This window comes from Malaclemys terrapin, chromosome 9 (assembly GCF_027887155.1).
Source record: "Malaclemys terrapin pileata isolate rMalTer1 chromosome 9, rMalTer1.hap1, whole genome shotgun sequence".
In the NCBI taxonomy this organism is placed as follows: Eukaryota; Metazoa; Chordata; order Testudines; family Emydidae; genus Malaclemys; species Malaclemys terrapin.
In genome coordinates this window covers 43,981,410-44,001,253 of record NC_071513.1, presented here as the reverse complement: position 1 = coordinate 44,001,253, position 19,844 = coordinate 43,981,410, and the positions used below count along the sequence as shown (strand labels likewise).

Here is a 19,844-nt window from a genome sequence, read left to right as displayed (position 1 = left end):
TTACCAGTGTCTAAACTAGTTTCAGGTTTCTGAAGATGCTCCAGCCTTTTGTTCTGCTGTTTGACTAGTTCAGGGTGCTTTGTTATCCGTAGCTACAGCTAGTCAGCTTCAGTTGTAGCTGCTATGAAAGATTTTTATCTGTTACCCCCGTAACCAGTTTGTCTCTGATATTTTCATGTTTTGCAGTTCCAAAATCACAGTTTTCAGCCTATGCATGCAGAGCTTTTATAAAACATCCACCATTTTCCCCTGGTCCTTGAATTCTCTGGTGAAAATGTGCTTTTTCATGAGCCACATTTTGCTGAGGTATAAAGTATGCATCAAATATAGCCAGAGCCCTTTCTTCGTCATCTTTGTGACTGGCTTCAGTAAAGTCAAAGGATTTAAAGATATGCTCTGTCTGCTTCCCCACAGTGTAAATTAAAGATTAATTAATAAATAAATTTGTAGCAATTGGAAATCTTCCAAAATACTGCTTCCAGTCTGTCCATTTGTCAAAGCTGAAGTTCTCAGGGGCATTGAAGAATGGCATGTGGATGAGATCCTGCAACCTTTCCTCCTTTTTTCCTTCTGTTTGCAATCTTTGCTGCTTTGTTCCTTCTGTTTGTTCTTCTCTGGCATTAGTTTACTTCTGACACCATGTCATGTACTTCCTGTACACAGCAGCAGGGCTGCTACTAGCAGGTCAAGCTTCTGTACCAGCTATTGACTGGCCACAGAGCTTCCTTCCCAGAGAGAGACACACCAGCCCTGGTCACTGTAAGATCCTTTAGTGCTCTGCCAGGTATGGCTAAGGTTAGCTTAAACAAGGTAGTACACACACAGCGACACCCAGTGGCTGAACAGTATAATATAGTTTAGCATTCTGCTACGCAGGCAGGCACACTGGGGATGGGCATGGCTTCTCCTCTCAGGACTTCTTGGCTTTTTGTGTTTCAGGGAGAGTGGTTGAGGCCTTCGCACGCCGAGCCTTGTGGGAGGTTGGACTCAACTACGGCCACGGGACTGGCCATGGCATTGGCAATTTTCTGTCTGTCCATGAGTGTAGGTGCTCTGCTGGTTGCCTGTCCCCAAGGGAAACAGCACAAGGGCCTGTGCTCTCTTGGCTCTCACCCCTATCCCTGTGCGTTTTGACTGGACAGGCACAGGGGAGCTGCGCCAACAGCTCTGCCTCTCCCCTGTCTCCCTGCTCCCATTGCTCGGCCAGTGTCTGGGATAGAGGCGCCCTACACCAGTGGTGGCTGCCCACCAAGAATTCTCAATCCCCTGCTGGCAACTGGATGCCCCACACCTTACCAGTGACTTCGTCATGGCCCCAGGGAGCACAGCACCTGTCATTACAGGGCCTGGAGGATACCGATGGCTGGGCAGTGTGGCAGCTCAGCTTGCTGGATGCCTGGCTGGCCTGAGAGGCCCAGTGGAGGGAATCGTCTGGGGGTCCCAGGGAGCGAGGGTTGCTAAGCATGCTGGGCTCTGGGTAGATGCACGATAAGCACAGGTCCCCAGACCCTATGCATGTGGAAGGTGCAGCCATCTCTCCAATAGATCCTGCTTGTGGAGGAGGGAGTGGATGTCTCCAGTCTCAGGGCTCATCCTGCTCCAGCATCCAGAAGGAGAAATAAACTTGGCATCTTCTCCCTGCAGGGCCAGTGGGATTCCAGTCCAACAACGTGCCCTTGGTCAAAGGGATGTTCACGTCCATAGGTATGTGTGTCCCTCACAACCCCCGCCCCTCCACACCCCTGTAAGGAACTTCCAATACCCTTGTGCCCCAAGACGTGGGCTCTTGTGCCTTCTAATCTCAGGCAGCATCGCCCTTCATGAAATCTCCCAGACCCCATGCATTCCCATGGCAGTCCTAGGCTCTTGCCAGGGCTAGGGGGTGGGGGGTAGTGCTGTGGGACAGGGCCCTGGTGTCTAGCATGTGGCCTGGAGGTATTTGGCAAAGTGGGGATCATGCAGCTGGTGCTCTGTGATCCCAAGGGTGTGTGGAAGACCCCAGTTACAGGGTTGTCAGGGTTCTGGATTCACTGGCCTCCCTGTGTCTGCTCCCCAGAGCCCGGTTATTACCAGGAGGGTGAGTTTGGAATCCGCATTGAAGACGTGGCACTGGTGGTGGAAGCTCAGACCAAGGTGACTCATCTTCCTTGCCCCGATGGGACAGGCCTTGCTGACGCATCATCAGTCGGCAGCCACCTTCCCTTCCCCTCCTTCCCCCAACTTTCTCCCTCAGTTCTAGAGGGCTGGGCCAGACCTGGAGACCGGGTGAGGGCAAAGGGATTTGAGGGCTTAGCTGGGAGACAGCTGATGACAGTTCCCTACCAGCCGCTTAGCAATGACTTGGGGAAGGGTGTGTGAGGCCAGGGATGTTTAAGAGATCTGCTCTAGGAATTATTCTGGGGCAGGTCTCTGGCCTGTGCGATACAGGGGATCAGACTGGATGGTCACAATGGTCCCTTCTGGCCTGTGAATCTCTGAACACACAGGAGATTGAGTGTGGACTTATTCATGTTCTTGGGCAGATCATCAAAGAGCTCAGCTTGCTGGCTGCAGGATCAGCATGGCCCGGCTGTGTGTGCCAGGGTCTGTATGGGGCAGAGGGGCCCAGCTGTGTGTGCTGAGGTCTGTGAGGTGGGATGGGGCCCCATGGCATGTGTGCAAGATGAAAACCCTTGTGCCCCGCTGCACCCATCACCTGGTGGGAGGGGGGGCGCTAGGCAGGGCACCAGGGAGACCAGATAGTTGTCCAGCTGGATTTGGTCTCCTGGTGCTAGCCAACAGGGTGATTTTAAAACCATGTGTTAAACCAATGCCACTGAGTCAGCATGGGTCTTGTAAGCCTCACAAGGGATCCACACATGGAGCTGCACCAGTATCAGTGAACTCGGTGCCACTTTGGCAGCATCCCTGGGAGAGGCTGCAGCACGGACATGGAGGGTGCAGCGCGGGCTGGGATGGAGCCGATCACAGCTCAGAGCACATTGTGTGCAGAGCAGGAGCCGAGAGGAGTAGCCCTCACCCCTGGGTGGTGTTATGGAGGCTTGGCAGCCCCAGGTGTGAGAGCAGGACAGGCCACACAGGGCTGTAGGAAGTGTGGCAAATGGAACCACGTCGGAAGGGAGAGGCAGTGAGCTGTGACAGGGCAGGCACCTCTTGCTCAATGCAATCACATCTGTCTCAGCCGTCCAGCCACAGGAAGTGGAGAAACAGCCCTGTAAGCTTGACCCAGACAGGCAGCGAGGTGTGGAAAGGCATGGGTGAGTCGGCTTGGGAGTGAGCGGAGGGGCAACGCCAGGGAGCAAGGAGCAGGAGCTGGAGAAAGGAACATGGTGGGATCCCGAAAGGGAGCCACTATGTAGGTGGGACCGGATCCATGGCAGTGATGCTGCACTGCTGGGAAGGCAGTTCCTCAGCACAGCTCACTGGGCTGGGGGCTGGACTGGGGCCAAGGGGAGCGAGGCACTGGAAGGAGTCAGAGCTAGGAAAGGAAGAGGACAGGGAGCAGAGCTGTTTCCAGGCCAGGTCACAGCAGAGCCCAGACTGGGATCAGCGAAGGAGCCTGCAGTGGGAAAGGTGTGATGGCTCCTTTCACAAGTACACCCTGGGAAGGGAAGGGGAGTGAAGGGATCATAGCTCAGGCAAGGGCCAAAAGTCATGGCTGACAAAATAGCCACAGCACCCCAGAGCTGCTCCCAGCTGTCACTGCAGTGACTCACAGGCTGCGGAGAGGGAGCTGATGTCTAGTCCCATTCACGCAGCACTGATAGCGGAGTCCAGTTGTACGATGGTTCCCTGGAGCTGTATGTAGGGGGATGCCCCTGCTGGGTCAGATACCGGTGATGATGCATGGGCTGGAGAGAGCCCAGCAGGACTCGTGAGTCCCAGGGAGTCTGCAGAACCAGCCACCAGGGGAACCCCCTTTTCCTTGTCCCCTGAGCCCATTTGCTCTGGAGTCCCTGAGTGCTGAGCAGCTCCAGTACAGAGTTGCTTGGAGAGAGCTGCAGGGCTGGCTGTACACATGTGCTCCAGGGAGTCTGGCTGTCCATGAGTGGTCAGCAAGGCTTGGCCAGTTGGCCCCTTCCCTGAGGCCAGGCTGGAAGAGAGGAAGGAGCAGTTTCCCCTACTTTGCCTGCAGGGAAGGGCTGTTCTGCTAGGCCCTGCATGCCCTGCTTCCAGCCATGCTGCCTGCTGGCCCCAGATAAGCAACACTGAGCATCCCCATTAGGCACTGGCCTCTGCCATGCCCCATTCGCCCCGATTGGGCTGGGTGTGTATGTGGGGGGTGCGGTTACCAACAGTAGGGAAATGCTCTGTCTTCTTGCCCCTGCTAGAGGGAAGGAAGGGAGGTCCACACTGGCTCACATGTGGGAGAGGCCTGGGTGCTAATTGCAGGGGGAGAGGCTGTGACCCACCCAAATCAGAGCTTGTAACAGTGGCAGCTAAGGGACATGGCCAAAGTCACACAGGGAGTGTGTGGCAAAGCAGGGAATTGACTCCCAGGTCTCCCATGTTGGCTAATGCCAAACCCTTGGGCCAGCCTTCCTCTCCAGTGACCAGAGACAGCAAAGCCAGGTGCACCCAGTTCGGGGCAGCTGTAAGCCTGTGCCTCTAGTGCCTGAGTGACACCACAGGGCCCACCAGCAGCCTCACAAACCGCGGTGAGCTCTAGCCACGGGTGGGACAATGTGTCACACAGGGAGCTGCTCCAGCCCAGCCATTTACAAGGCAGCTGGCCCAGGGGCTGGGACTGGGGGTCTACAGTGAACTTGTCCCATCTGCAAAATGGGGAGATGCTTTGGTGGGGGGAGAGAGGAGGATGCAGGTAGTGAAGGGCACGGAGACCAGTCAGTGGAGGAGGCGCAGGGATTAGAAACCCCCACGTGTGGGTTTTTAGCTTTGTGCACCTTTCCCTTGGCCACAGGGGAGTGGGGAGTGTCTCTCATGCCAGTGTACTGACCATGTGGCACAGAGCTAGACACTGCATGACACGCGGCAGCAAGTGAGGGATGTGGTGGCAGATAGGAGAGGCTGTGGCTCTGGGGCCATGACACACCATGAGGAGGAGGAGGTCAGAGCTCAGGAGGGCTGGCAGAGTGTAAACAGCAGCCTGGTGAGGGTGGTGGGTTCAGTACCCTCACTCTCTCTCTCCTGCTGCAGCATGGGGCAGGGGAGAAGGCCTACCTGACCTTCGAGGTGGTGTCTCTGGTGCCCTATGACCGGAACCTCATCGACATCAGCTTCCTGTCTGAGGACCAGGTGAGTGGGTGCTCTCGGGGCAGGCTGGAGCTGCCCATCACACCTACCGCTCATGGCCTTCTCCTGTCTGGTTGCAGATCCAGTATCTCAACACGTACTATGAGACCATCCGCCAGCGCGTGGGACCAGAGCTGCAGAGACGCCAGCTGGAGGAGGAGTACGAGTGGCTGAGGAGGAACACACAGCCCTTCTCACGGGGCACTCTGGTGGCCGCTTCCCTGGGCACCCTGGCAATCACCTCTCTGGTGTCTACGCTCCTGCCTGACAGACAGGCCTGAGGGATACTACACCCCCAACCGCCCAGCCCATGTCTAACCCCCCAGCCGTAAGCCAGTCTCCCAGCCCCTCTTCTAGGCAATCTGTGGTTTGTATGTTTTTCTCACCCTCAGTCTTGTTACCTCACTTCCTTTTTAGCTTGTGATTAAAAACAACTAACCTCGTGGCAGGGGGTTGAGAGCTTCCCCTTGTGCAGTGGCTGCTGCGCCTTTGGGATGTGAGGCTTGTGCACAGGAGTGGGGTTGTGTGCATGGCTGTGGCATGCACAAATGAGCAGGGTTGGTATGTGTGTTTGCATTAGTGGGGCTGATGCATGCAGGGAGGGGCGCTGGTGTGTGGACTGAGCTGAGGTACCTGTGCAGGGCTTCTGCGTGCAAGCACTTGTGGCACTGGTGGGTGCGTGTATATGTGTAGTGCTGGTGTGTGCAGGGCTGGGGGGGAGCATGTGTGCAGGACTGCTGCATGCACCTCGGCATCCATGTCCAGGCGTGGGGCACAACAGCATGCCAAAGGGCAAGTGTCAATGGAAGCACTGAATTCTGTGGAGGGGGAAGCTGGTGTGGCCAGCCTGGATGCATGTGGAACCCAGGCTGGCTGACAGGACAGACTCCAAATTCACCCTACATAGCAGCATAGTGTCATCACTTCCTAGGCCTGCCTTTAGTTTAGAGCCCACTAGTGTCTCCCTGCTGGACTGCCAGCCCCACCCCAGTTCCCACTTTTCCAGGCATGGCCTGCCCTCTCCCACCTCCCTGCTAATTTCCCAAGGCTCATCCCTTCCTTAGCCTTCTCCCATGCCTGCCACGGTTGGGGTAGCTCAGTCTCTGGTATAGGCCCAGATTTGTACCCCTCAGGCGACGTGGAGACCTGGGGCCTGATTCTCCATCACTCTGTCCTTGTATTTGAGACAGGGTGTTATGGTAGCTTTAAGCCACCTTTGTACTTCAGGGCCTCATACTCCATGGCCTCGCATCTTGTGCACAGTGGGCGTGAATGCTGCCATCCTGACGATAGTGATTGACACCTACTTTGCACTACTGCAAATGACCAGGGTAATGGAAAATCAGGTCCCATGTATTCTGGGGAAGTGCAGAGTCCTTCCTGGCCCTGATGTAAATTAGAGCAGCCTCAGGGCTGCTCTCACACACAGCTCTCCCTGGCCATGCCCTGATCCACCTCCTGAAACGGGCTTGGGATCAGGCCAGCGGAGATCCCATAGTTCAGTGCCATGCCAGTGGGCACTCCCCCAGTGCATGGGGAATCCCAGAAGCCTCTTTCTGTTTCCACCCAGTTTAACATCCCTTATTTTGCTAAAGTGGCAGCTGGGGATGTGGGGGCAGAATGCCCCTGAAAACCAGGCCCCTGACATGGACTCTGGCTATAGCACTGTTGTAGCCATTTTAAAGCAGCCCAGGGATCCCAGCTCCCTGTAAATAATGCTGGGAGCCTAAAGGCATGCAAGGAAGCAGGGAGACCCACCTGCCCCACAGCTGGTTGCCCTGACCAAATGGGCTCTCCTGCCTGGGTGGCTGTTTCCTTGACTCCCCACTAATTATTTCACACACACTAGAGATGGTCAGGGGGAGTTCATCAAAAGATGGAGCAACCCTCCCCCCCAGTGTAATCTTTTTTTAAAATCTCATGATTTGGAGGGCCAATCTCATGATTTTTGATCTCTTGAGAGTGGCAAAGCTGATGGGCTGCAGTGGGAGGGGCAGGGGAGAGCATGGCACGTGTGAGGGGGAGCAGCGTAGAGGGGATGGGCTTGCGAATGCCAGCAGAAAGGGAGGGACAGCAGAGATGGGAAGAAGGGGGCTAATAGAGCAAGGGGGAAGTTACCCCCCTGAAGACATTGGGACAGTTTCTATGCTGTCCCTCTCAGAGCCAGGCAGGGATGGCTCTAAGCCATCTTTGTGCCTTCCAGATGCCATGCTGCTCGAGGGGCTGGCGTGGTACCTGGCATAGGTCAAATCAGCCCCGGAGAAGCAGGTGGCAGGGTCACGTGGATAGGACACTGGACTGAGAGTCAGGAGACCTGGGTTTCTTCCTGGCTTTGCCGCTGAGCCTCGGGCAAGTCACTTCTCCTCCTTGGTTTCCCTTGCGGAACTTGCAGTATAAAGAAACCTGAGGGCGCAGGGAGCCGTGTGAGAGAATGCAATGCGAACGCCCCTTGGCAAGGCCCCATGGAAAGATGTGTTTTCCTGTATTTATCCATTCCTTCTCTTCTAGTTCCTTTACAGTCTACCTCATTGTTAACATACAATGCCACACCACCTTTACGGCTGTCTTTACTGAACAACACACACCCTTCAATACCTGTGCTCCAGTCATCACTACTAGTCCACCATGTTTCCATTATCCCTCTATATGACATACCAGGGCACAATCTAGGCTGGGGAGCAGGGGCTGTGTCCCCCCTGCCCTGCAACCTTGGGTACCTTCCAATGCCTTGCTGAAGTAGCTCCCCCCAGGACCGCTCCAGCCAGCTACACTCTGGCTCTCACCAGTCTTGGTTACACTGCAGGGTGAGCCCTGCACACCCCCAGCCCTCCGTCTGCCCCCAGAGATGTATGTCCTGTGTTGCCCAGCCCTCAGCTGGAGAGTGCAAAATATATTAAGACCATTATTCCTTTAAAAGGAATAATATGCCAGCTTATTATCTTAAATAGAGTTACCCAGACACTTCAGCTTGAGCCCATTGGATTAGATAAAGCAATAAAAACAGGTTTATCAACTACAAAGAGCTAGACTTTGAGTGAGTACAAGCAATGAGGCATAAAAGTCAGAAATGGTTACAAGAAAAATAAAGATAAATTGCTTACTGGGGCCTAAATTAAGCTATATTAGAGTCAAGCAAAATTTCTCACCACATGCTTCCAGCATGGTTACTGACCAAACTCTTCAGGTCAGGACCCCACCCCCACCACTCAGAGTCCAACAGCTGTTTTCCTATGCCAGACAAACAGGGACACACACAGGGGTGGGGCGGGGGTTGCCTTGGGCTGTTTACCCCTTCTTTTTATAGTTTCAGTTCCCGCTCTTGAAAACCCATTTCCAGCTGGGCACTAGGAGACAAAGTTTGTGTGGAAGGATGTTCCCTGCTGTTTCTTTTTCACCTGTTTGAGCTGCCTTTGTTTCCCCTTCCTGCTTGCCGACTCTGTTTACTGCTTACATGCAAATTAAGGTAAACACACTCTTTTGTTCAAAACAAATCTCTTCTGCTTGGGCAGGGTTGTGGGGTTTGGAACATGTGTTAACACCATACAGGGGAATTTTGTAACTTTACATACAGTGTTGCCACACATTTTAACAGGACAATACTGACCAGCAAATTATGAGTTTTCAAATGATCCCTTACAAGGCATACCTTGTACAGAGATTACAATAGTGTGTAGGGTGTGAATACAGGAGTGTATTCTGTCACACTAGAATATCTAGTTTCACTTCAATGTGATATGGCCATAAAAAAGGCTAATGCAACCCTAGGATGCATCAGGCGAGGTATTTCCAGTAGAGACAGGGAAGCGTTAATACTATTATACACCTCTACCCCAATATAATGCAACCCAATATAACACGAATTTGGATATAACGCAGTAAAGCAGCGCTCCGGAGGGAGGAGCTGCGCACTCCGGTGGATCAAAGCAAGTTCGATATAACGCGGTTTCACCTATAACACGGTCAGATTTTTTGGCTCCGGAGATCAGCGTTATATCGGGGTAGAGGTGTACAAGGCACAGGTATGGCCTCATCTGGAATAGTGTGTGCAGTTCTGATCTCATGTTGAAGAAAGATTAATTCAAACTGGAACAAGTGCAGAGAAGGGCTACTAGAATGATCCGAGGAATGAAAAATCTACCTTATGAGAGGAGACTCAAAGAGCTTGACTTGTTTAGCCTTACAAAATGGCATGATTATCCCTCTGATGTATTTATAGAGCACAAACACTAGGGAGGGAAAAGAGGTATTTAAGTTAAGGGCCAATGCTGGATATAACCTGGCCGTCAACAAGTTTAGGCTTGAAATTAGAGGGAAGTTTCTAACCTTCAGAGGAGTGAAGTTCTTCAACAGCCTTCCAAGGGGAGCAGCAGGGGCATAGGCACCAACTCCGTGGGTGCTCTCGCGCTGGAACACCCACAGAAAAAAAATAGTGGGTGCTCAGCACCCACCAGCAGCCAACCACCGATCAGCTGTTCAGCAGGCTCAACCAATCAGCTCTTCCCCCTTCCAGCACCTCTGTGACCGGGGTCCCAGTGGGGGCCAGCTGTGGTCACTCAATTAGGGTGAACTGCAAAGAATGGGGTAGACAATCCCCAAAAAGCTGGTGGATATTCCAATACCTAGATTTACCAAGACAGCATAAAACAGCTTCTTTATTACCTTACTGGTTACTCAGAAGTCCAAACAACACAGTTCCCTTAAAGTGATCCAGCCTGAGGCCTCCATACAGATACCCATGTCAAATATGATGAAAATTTCTGTAAATCTTATTTCATCGTATAAAATAAAAGGTTCTACCAATCCCAAAGGATTGGACACATTACCTCCCAGGTTAATGAATGTTTCAGATCTTACCCAAATACACACTACAGCCAATTCTTATTAACTAAAATTTATTAAAAAACAAAGTAGAGTATGGTTAAAATATCAATATACATACAGACATGAGTTCAATTCATTCAGGTGCAGATTCATAGCAGAGGTGGTGAGCTTCACAGTTGCAAAGAGTTCCTTTAGAATTCAGTTCATAGGTTATAGTCCAATGTCCAAAACTCATATTCAGGGTGTACCAGCATAACTGGAACCTCAGTCTTACGACTCAAACTTCCCCTGATGAAGTCAAAGCAGATCTGAGATGACAGAATCAGGTCCCAAGGATCTTTTATGCAATTTCATGTCTTTTGACAAGTCGGAATTCCTCAGGGAACAAAAAGTAATTAGGATGATTTTGAAGGAGGTCCATCACTGGTACTTAGCTATACCAATTAACATAAGGCCATTTGCTCCTTTCTCCACCATTCACAGGACATTTCAAACAGAGATGATTACTGAGATATACCGTGTTTACAATTCATTTACACTATAGGATGTTCTTTTGACCTCTGAATTATCAGAATACAGCATAGACAGGGACTGTTGATTACATTGTCTACATATGTAAATACACAAAAACGCAAACATTATCTCCCCATATGTCTTTTGAAGGTTATTTATTTTGCAGGATGTTTAACCCTTTCTAGCCATGCGTCACACCCCTAACGTGAGACTGGTGTGGAAGGGTGAAAGTGGAGCTCCTGGAGCTACTTAAGTACCTTCCAACATAGATATGAGCTGTGTTTATATTGAATTCTTTGTAAGGCCAAATCATTGATGCATGCTTTTGCCCCTGCCAAAAACTTAATCCATACTTCGTGAAATACTTTAGTGATTCCAGGGTTTGGTCTATGTGTTAACATAGCCATTAACGTTCTTCAGAGGGCACTTACTCTAGCATTCAGCCATAAAGGCTGTGAGGTGTTGTACCTGAGTTTCCCTTTGTGCACAGCAGTTCAAGCTTGTAGTGGCTTTTCTGCTGTGGAAAGTTTTAGAAATACGTCTATACATTAGCTGTGAAACTTGAACATCATTAGGCTTTTTAACACAAAGTGTGTTCTTGTTAAACCAAACAGCAAAATTATAAGGGTTTCTTTTATATACCACTCTTAACCTGTTCAAGGACTTTTCCAAAAGACCATGCACATTGTACATTTTTACAATTCTTGGTATCAGCAACAAGCTAGTTACAATAATTAGCAATAACATTAACGTCAATTCTATCATGTGTACATTTAAAATTATTTTTGCCATGCCAAGCCTTTGGTTTAGACAAATCATTCTTTAGGTCAGCTTGTTCAGTACCCCTTATGAATCTTTGTAGCTTTCTCTTGACCTCAGGGTCTTCCTTAACATAGGCTTTCAGTTTAATTTCTTCCTTGGTGTTTTGGTATTTTAGGGTTAATCTGTGGCTTTTATTTGCAAGGTTTAATCCTTCCCTTCCTCCCTGTCCAGTAGGGTCAAAATCTGAACTCTTTTGTGTAACAGAATCCATTGGCTGGCTGGGTGTGTCCTCTTTGCTAACAGCTACAGGCAAGTCTTTCTCCCCCCAATCAGTCAGGTAATTTTGCATTAACACAAACACTAGCTTGTGTACTAGTTTTCAGATCCTCAAGCTTTATCAATTCCAAGGCTGGACTCTGTCTTAAAGAGATACCATCCATTTTCACTACGATGTTAGACTCAAGGTTCTTTTATCCTTCCATTACAACCTCTGCTTCCACATGGAATCAATGTCAAGTCCACTAAGAGACTACAAGTCATATCCAAAATATCTAGAGATGAAAGTTTGCCTGCACTGCCCTGCATCCTTGTAACCCAGTAACCAGTAACCTGATCTTTCCTCAGTACCTGAGTCACAGAGTGTTTACTTAAAGAATCACCATGGAGACATTCATGTTCCAACAACATTGTCTTGTCTCCCCAACAAGCTGGTTAAGCTTATAGGGCCGTTTAAATTCCCTAACAATTATTTCATTTTAAACCTTCTCAAAGCCTTCCACACTGGGTCTTTCTAAAGCAAAGTCAGTGGATCTATACAGCTCAGAAAGACTCTGGCAGTTAGGAACTGGAAGAAGTCTTCCAAACAAACTGCTGCTTTCTCTGTACAGTGATTCACCCTGAGTTAACTCAATCAAATCACTTCCACACCCATCAGTTGCAGCAAACTGTTTGGAAAAACTACCCTGATGATTTTTTTCTTCAGGAATCTTTCTAAGCAACAACCCATTTTTTCACAGAAATTCTGCCCTTACCCTTTTCACCTAGGGCTTGCTCTAAAGGAATATTTTCCTGAGCAACAACAGACTCTTTCTGGGTTTCACTTAAATCCAGAATCACCTCTGTCCCATCAGGAGGATTTTCACAAAACCCCCTTTCAGGTAAACTGCTAGACTTCATAGTCACAAGATTAGAAGTATTCTCTTTCTTGTTACAAGTTTCCACACTGTCAGTGGGTAACACAGTCAAATCACCTTCATGCTTTCCTTGTGCCCTGGCTATGATATCACCCTGATCAGATAAGGTTGTCATATCTTTACCCAGCAACATACTAGCAACAGGCAAAATAGAAGCACCAGGAGCTATTTATGACATTAACTGGATGCAACCTAGTTACAATGTCATCATCCCTAGCAGACACAAATTTAGAACCACTTCCTTCCTGGGCTTTAGTTGTATCCAGAATCAACTTTGGGTCAACTGATAAATTTTCAACCATCATAGGCTCTATAAACAGAAAAGAGGTGGAGAAATATTCCCCTTTAACAGACACGCAGCTTGGGATATCCTTTCCTTTGTTCCAGCGCACATGCCTATTCACAGACAACTGCTTGCAGATTGGGGTAGCTCTCTTCATGGGCAAGTCATTACCCCTAACAGACACAGGAACATTTCCTTCACTGTCACAGTTCTCCACACTGGTAACAGATAAGGTGTAGGGATACTCATGTTCCACTAACCTTGCCAACAATCCATCCCTTACCAAGACTGTACCCTTTCCTTCCTCAGTTAGGGCTTTAGCCTGATCACCAACTTCAATCTGCTTCAGAGAAACATTTCCCTGAGCCCTATCTAATGCCAGATTCACTTCTGAGATACCAGACAGACACTCAGAAATTTCTTCCACATATGCACTGCTTCTTTGCACAGATAAACAGCTATCTTCCTCATAACAAACATTTGGAGAAACCCTCCATAGGCAAATCCTTGCCCCTAGTAGACATAGGTTCAGGAGTATTTCTTTCCTGTGACTGGTTTATGTCATCAGCTTGACTGAACAAAGTTTTAATATCATCCCCAATCAAAAGATCCTTAGGCAATAACTTCCTTACACCAGCTATAACTTTATGTTTAACACCATTCCATTCAAGATGGATTCTGGTACACTTACAGTAAAGTAAACTCATAGAGGATTGTGACGTTCCCCTTTGGTGTTATCTGGACCAGTGATCTGCTAGGTCACTCCAATCCTTGACTCTGGGAGCTAGCCTTACCCTGCTCTGCTGTGAGAACCCTCATTCCTGGGCTGTTCACACACAGCCTTTGGCATGTAAGCTGCTCCCAGCTACTTGCAACTGAATGACACTAGCCAATATCTCCAGTCCCAGACAAAACCCTAGGAACCTCCGTCTTGCAGTGTCCAGTTACACCCGCTGGACGCTGCAAGCTTATATAAATTCCTCAATTCAACAAAGAAATTGATATGTACCGGGCTTGTTATCCTAAGGGGAGCCTTTGACATGCTTCATACCAAATGCACTGCTTTAGGTAGAATAAATAAACAGATTTATTAACTACAGATTTTAAGTGATTATAAGTCAAAGCATAACAAGTTGGATTTGGTCAAATGAAATAAAAGCAAAATGCATTCTAAGCTGATCTTAACACTTTCAATGCCCTTATAAACTTAGATGCTTCTCACCACAGGCTGGCTGGTTGCCCTTCAGCCAAGCTCTCCCCTTTGATCAGTGCTTCAGTCGCTTGGTGTGGTGTCTGTAGATGGAGGTGGAACAGAGAGCGCGACCATGGCAAACATCTCTCCCTTTTATCATGTTCTTTCTTCCCTCTTGGCTTTGCTCCACCCCTTCAGAGTCAGGTGAGCATTACCTCATCGCAGTCCCAAACTGAACAAAGGAAGGGGGGTGACTCACTCAAGAGTCCAACAGATCCTTTTGTTGCTACCTAGGCCAGCTTCCTTTGTTCCTGTGAGGCTGGGCTGTATTTGTCCCATACATGCCCTGTTGAGGTGTGAACTGCCTCTCTGCTCTTGGAGAGTTTTTGCCTGAATTTATTTTAAGCCATGAAGACACATTTTCAGACTCATAACTATATACATGAAATTATAACCTATAACATTCTATAACATTACTGTAACAACAATTACTATAACAACAATGCTCAGTGCATCACAAGCCTTCCAAAGACACCCGACATAACAAACTTTGCATTGGATACCACACAATCATTTTACAAGGATGAACATGAGGGTGATGGGTGTTCCCCTGAGGTACAGAGCGTCACAAGGATTAAAATAGTCACACTCTGATTTGGTAAGTAATCTTCCTCTTTGACAAAATCTTCTTTAACAAGAGGGATGTTAGAAGCTGTAATTTGCCCTAAATAGCTTTGACCATTGACTTTTACATTCTCTGCACAAGTTATGGGGTTACCGTCACCTGAGCTCACAGTAAAAACATTTACATAAAAGGTGACAGTGTTGGGGTAAATTTGGTTACACACAGACAACTGCTTAGAGTCAACATACTAACATTGTTACAAACTGGATAGATTCTATCCCCATCTTTGCTGTTGAGAGGAGCTGAGGCTGGATCACTTTAAGGGAACTGTGTTGTTTGGACTTCTGAGTAACCAGTAAGGTAATAAAGAAGCTGTTTTATGCTGTCTTGGTAAATTTAGGTATTGGAATATCCACCAGCTTGTTACTGTTCCTGTTGTTCCTTTATTCTCTTGAGTTGGAGCTTGTCTGTCTACTTTTGCCTTAGCTTCTAGTTCCTGCAATTGAATAAATGCCATTTTTTGTTCATGTTCAAAACACATGTGTTCTCTTTCAGCAGCTTCTCCTTCCATATCAGCTATTTTTTGTTTTTGTTCAAGTTCTAGCTGCTGATTTCTCACTGCAAGCATTTTTGCTGGGTCTGCTTCCTTATCATTGGCAATTAACAGATTTTTCAGTTCCTGCTCTGGGGCCTTTTTCTTAAAAGACAACCCCTTCTGTGAGCACAATTCTTCCAGGCTTTTTCTGTCAGGATCATGATTATGGGTCACTCAGTGTAACTGATTTTTAACCCTTAAACTCTCCAATATCAAAATTAAATTTTGACAAGCGTGTGGTTCTGATACAAAAACCCAATTAACCTGTGGTAATGTGTATCCAAGCATGACTATGCTACTGTGACTGAGGTCCTAGTGAGGAGCCAGTTGTGGTCACTCAATTAGGGTGAACTGCAAAGAATGGGGAAGACAATCCCCAAAAAGTTGGTGGATATTCCAAATACCTAGATTTACCAAGACAGCATAAAACAGCTTCTTTATTACCTTACTGGTTACTCAGAAGTCCAAACAACACTGTTCCCTTAAAGTGATCCAGCCTCAGCCCTCCATCCAGGTACCCACGTCAAATATGATGAAAATTTCTGTAAATCTTATTTCATCATATAAGAGAAAAGGTTCTACCAATCCCAAAGGATTGGACACATCACCTCCCAGGATAATGAATGTTTCAGATCTTACCCAAATACACGCTTATAGCCAATTCTTATTAACTAAACTAAAATTTATTAAAAAACAAAAGAACAAGAGTATGGTTAAAATATCAATATACATACAGACATGAGTTCAATTCATTCAGGTGCAGATTCATAGCAGAGGTGGTGAGCTTCGTTGTTGCAAAGAGTTCCTTTAGAATTCAGTTCATAGGTCATAGTCCAATGTCCAAAACTCATATTCAGGGCATACCAGCATAACTGGGACCTCAGTCTTGCGACTCAAACTTCCCCTGATGAAGTCAAAGCAGATCTGAGATGACAGAATCAGGACCCAAGGATCTTTTATGCAATTTCATGTCTTTTGACAAGTCGGAATTCCTCAGGGAACAAAAGGTAATTAGGATGATTTTGAAGGAGGTCCATCACTGGTACTTAGCTATACCAATTAACATAAGGCCATTTGCTCCTTTCTCCACCATTCACAGGACATTTCAAAGAGAGATGAATACTGAGTTATCCTGTGTTTACAATTCATTTACACTATAGGATGTTCTTTTGACCTCTGAATTATCAGAATACAGCATAGACAGGGACTGTTGATTACATTGTCTACCATACTCATATATATGTAAATACACAAAACCACAAACATTATCTCCCCACATGTCTTTTGAAGGTTATTTATTTTGCAAGATGTTTACCCCTTTGTAGCCATGTGTCACAGCCTCTTACCCAGCCCCGATCAGCTGTTCGGCAGTGTGGGGGAAGGTGCTGGGGAGTGGGTGGAAAGAGGTGGGGCAGGGGTGGAGCCTTGGGGAAGGAGTGGACAGGGCCTCCAGGCCAAGTGAGGGTGGAGCACCCCTGGGGAAAGCTGAAAGTCAGCGCCTGTGAACGGGGCAAAAAAACACAAAAACAATCCTTACTTTGTTTCAAGACTGAGCTTGATAAGTTAATGGAGGTGATGGTATGATGAGGTTGCCTACAGTGGCATGTGGCCCATCCACGATTGCTATTATAAATGTCTCCAACAGCTGGAGATTGGACATTAGAGGGGGTGGGCTCTGAGTTACTACAGAGAATTCTTACCCAGGTGTCTTTCTGGGGGGTCTTGCCCACATGCTCAGAGTCTAACTGATCACCATATTTAGGGTCCAGAAGGAATTTTCCCCTAAGTCAGATTGGCAGAGACCCTGGGGGGAGGGGGAGGTTGCCTTCCTCTGCGGCATGTGGCACAGGGCACTTGCAGGTATGAACTAGTGTAAATGGTGGATTCTCTGTAACTTTACAGTTTGAGGACTACAGGTACTCAGCCAGAGGTTAAGGGCTATTACAAGAGTGGGTGGGTCTGGGTGAGATTCTCTGGCCTGAGATGTGCCCGAGGTAATCATGATGGTCCCTTCTGACCTTAAAGTGTTGTGAAATTTGTTAACAGGACTGGGAAGTAATTTGACTGGACTGACAATATTCTCAGCTAGCAGAAGGAGTTCCTAGGCAAAGGGAGATGCAAACTAGAAAACAGCTCCACCCCACCCCCACCAGAAAACCTTGCCCCTGTGCCTGCCTAACAATGGTGACATGTATAGGTACATGTATATGTACAGCTTTCTTTCATTCAGTCCCACAAGCCCCTCCCCTGTCCACTGCATAGGTGTCTGTGACACCTATAACACAGGCAGGCAGGCATATTAGCCTTGTGTCCGACCATCTTCACAGTATTTTACCACAGGGGTCGTGTGAGATTTCTGCCAAAAGCTACGAAGTAGCTGATTGTCATGATTATTGTGAGATGTTTGTATGTGAAACAATTTAAGAGCTATGTAACATGCAGGATATTATGTTCCTCATCTACTGGGAGGGAAACCTGAGGAGGGAGAGTTGCGAGCTGACCCAATCAACATAAGAACAATGTATATCCTCAGAGGCACCCTAAGTTTACTGTTTGGACTAGATGCAGACTGGAGATTTACAAAGACAAAAACCTCAGCAGAGTTCTCAGAAGAGTGGGCCCCCTGGGCTAAGAGACAGTTGCTTGTGACTGCATAAGAGGACAAGAAATAGCCCAAATGGTTATCCATTACGGAGGAGTGACTGCCAGTGGGGGTGTCTCAGGAACAGTGGATCCCAGCTCTCTGTACTGGATAAGAGCTGCAAGAACTAACCAGGGAGTGAGAAATGCCTTATTCAACTTGTTAATAAGTACAGGCTATAGAGTGCATTTTATGTTTTTCTTTTACCTCTAACCTTAGGTCTCCAAATCCTTTTACTTGACTCTTTATCTCAAGCTCTCGCTGTGTCTACACTGCCACTTTCAATGCTAAAACTTCAGTCGTTCAGGGGTGTGAAAAAACACCCCCTGAGCGACAAAAGTTTTAGCACTGAAAAGTGCTAATATAGACAGCGTTTTATCGCCGGGAGCCGCTCCCGGCGATAAAGCCACCACCGCTCATTCGGGGTGGTTACTTTTTATCGCTGGGAGAGCTCTCCCCCATGATAAAGCATGACTAACACTGCCCACGTCACAGTGCAGCTGCGGCCGCACTGTAATGTGGGCAATTCAGTTTTACTATAAACCTGCCTAAGGGCATGTCTACGCTGGCAGAGTTACAGTGCTGGGAGTTACAGAGCCGCTTAGAGACCGCAGAAGGAAAACTGCTGTTGTGTGTTCACACTAACAGCTGCCTGCGCAATAGTGTGTTCACACTTGTGGCATGTGCAGTATTTGGAGCGTTGCACTCTGGGGAGCTATCCCATAGAGCATTTCTTCCTCTTCTGTCACTAAGAGTTGTGGGAAGACAGAGGGAGTCACGGGGCATCCTGGGTCCTGTCCCAATGCCCCGTGATGCATTGCTTCACATCCCAGAAATCCCTGTGCTTCTGTCCACATTTGGTGCCATCTTTCAATGGTTTGTATACTGCGCGCCCTGCTTCTTCGGGTGGCAGGAATGGATCCCGAACTGTTGACCAATATGCTGCTCGCTCTGACTTAACACATCACAAGTGGCAGTGGAGATATTCCTTAAACTACAAAGACAAGAGGAGTGCAACATTGATCTTGCTTCGCGTACTAGCTATGACACGAGATTGCTTGTGGCTTTCATGGAGGTGCTGACCACAGTGGAACGCTGCTTTGGGGCTCAGGAAACAAGCACTGAGTGGTGGGATCACATCGTGATGCACATCTGGGATGAGCAGTGGCTGCAGAACTTTCGGATGAGAAAAGCCACATTCATGGGACTGTGTCAGTGGTCCCCAAAGTGGTGCCTGAGGGTGCCACGGTGCCTGCCGGTGCGTCTATGTGTGCCCGCGTACTGGCCGGCGGATGAGCATCCGCTGAAATGCCGCCAAGAAGCAGTGTCATCCAGAGGCGTCGCCACCAAAATGCCACTGATTTTCGGCAGCATTTCGGCAGCGACGCCTCTGGATGACACTGCTTGTCGGCGGCATTTCGGTGGCGACGCCTATTGACGTTGCCACTTCTCGGTGGCATTTTGGCAGAGGCTCATCCGCCGGCCACGGTCCTCGGTGGCTCGTCGTCTGGCGCCTGCCAGACAAAAAAGGTTGGGGACCCCTGGACTGTGTGATGAGCTCGCCCCAGTCCTGCGGCGCAAGGACACGAGAATGAGAGCTGCCCTGCCGTTGGAGAAGCACATGGCGATTGCACTGTGGAAGCTGGTTACTCCAGACTGCTGCCGATCGGTCAGTAACCAGTTCGGAGTGGGAAAGTCGACAATTGGACTCGTGTTGACGGAAGTCTGCAGGGCCATTAATCGCATCCTGCTGTGAAAGACCATGACTCTGGGCATTGTGTGTGACATTGTGGATGGCTTTGCATAAATGGGCTTCCTAACTGCAGAGGGGTGATAGATGGCACAAACAGACCACCTAGCCACCAAGTACATTAATCGCAAGGGGTATTTCTCAATGGTTCTCCAGGTGCTTGTGGATCACTGTGGGTGTTTCACAGACATTAATGCAGGCTGGTCTGGAAACGTG

General features: G+C 48.5%; 1 protein-coding gene across 1 annotated transcript in view; it reads left to right on the top strand.

Annotated features, from left to right (window-relative positions):
• Positions 1-5,698, top strand: part of XPNPEP2 (X-prolyl aminopeptidase 2) — a 29,824-nt gene extending 24,126 nt beyond the window's left edge. The window contains exons 17-21 of the mRNA XM_054040862.1: positions 940-1,044; positions 1,645-1,704; positions 2,057-2,133; positions 5,158-5,256; positions 5,334-5,698. Of these exons, the coding sequence (XP_053896837.1) occupies positions 940-1,044; positions 1,645-1,704; positions 2,057-2,133; positions 5,158-5,256; positions 5,334-5,534 (542 nt within the window). The 3' untranslated portion in view covers positions 5,535-5,698. The remainder of the gene's footprint in view (positions 1-939; positions 1,045-1,644; positions 1,705-2,056; positions 2,134-5,157; positions 5,257-5,333) is intronic.
• Positions 5,699-19,844: the final 14,146 nt, after the last annotated feature.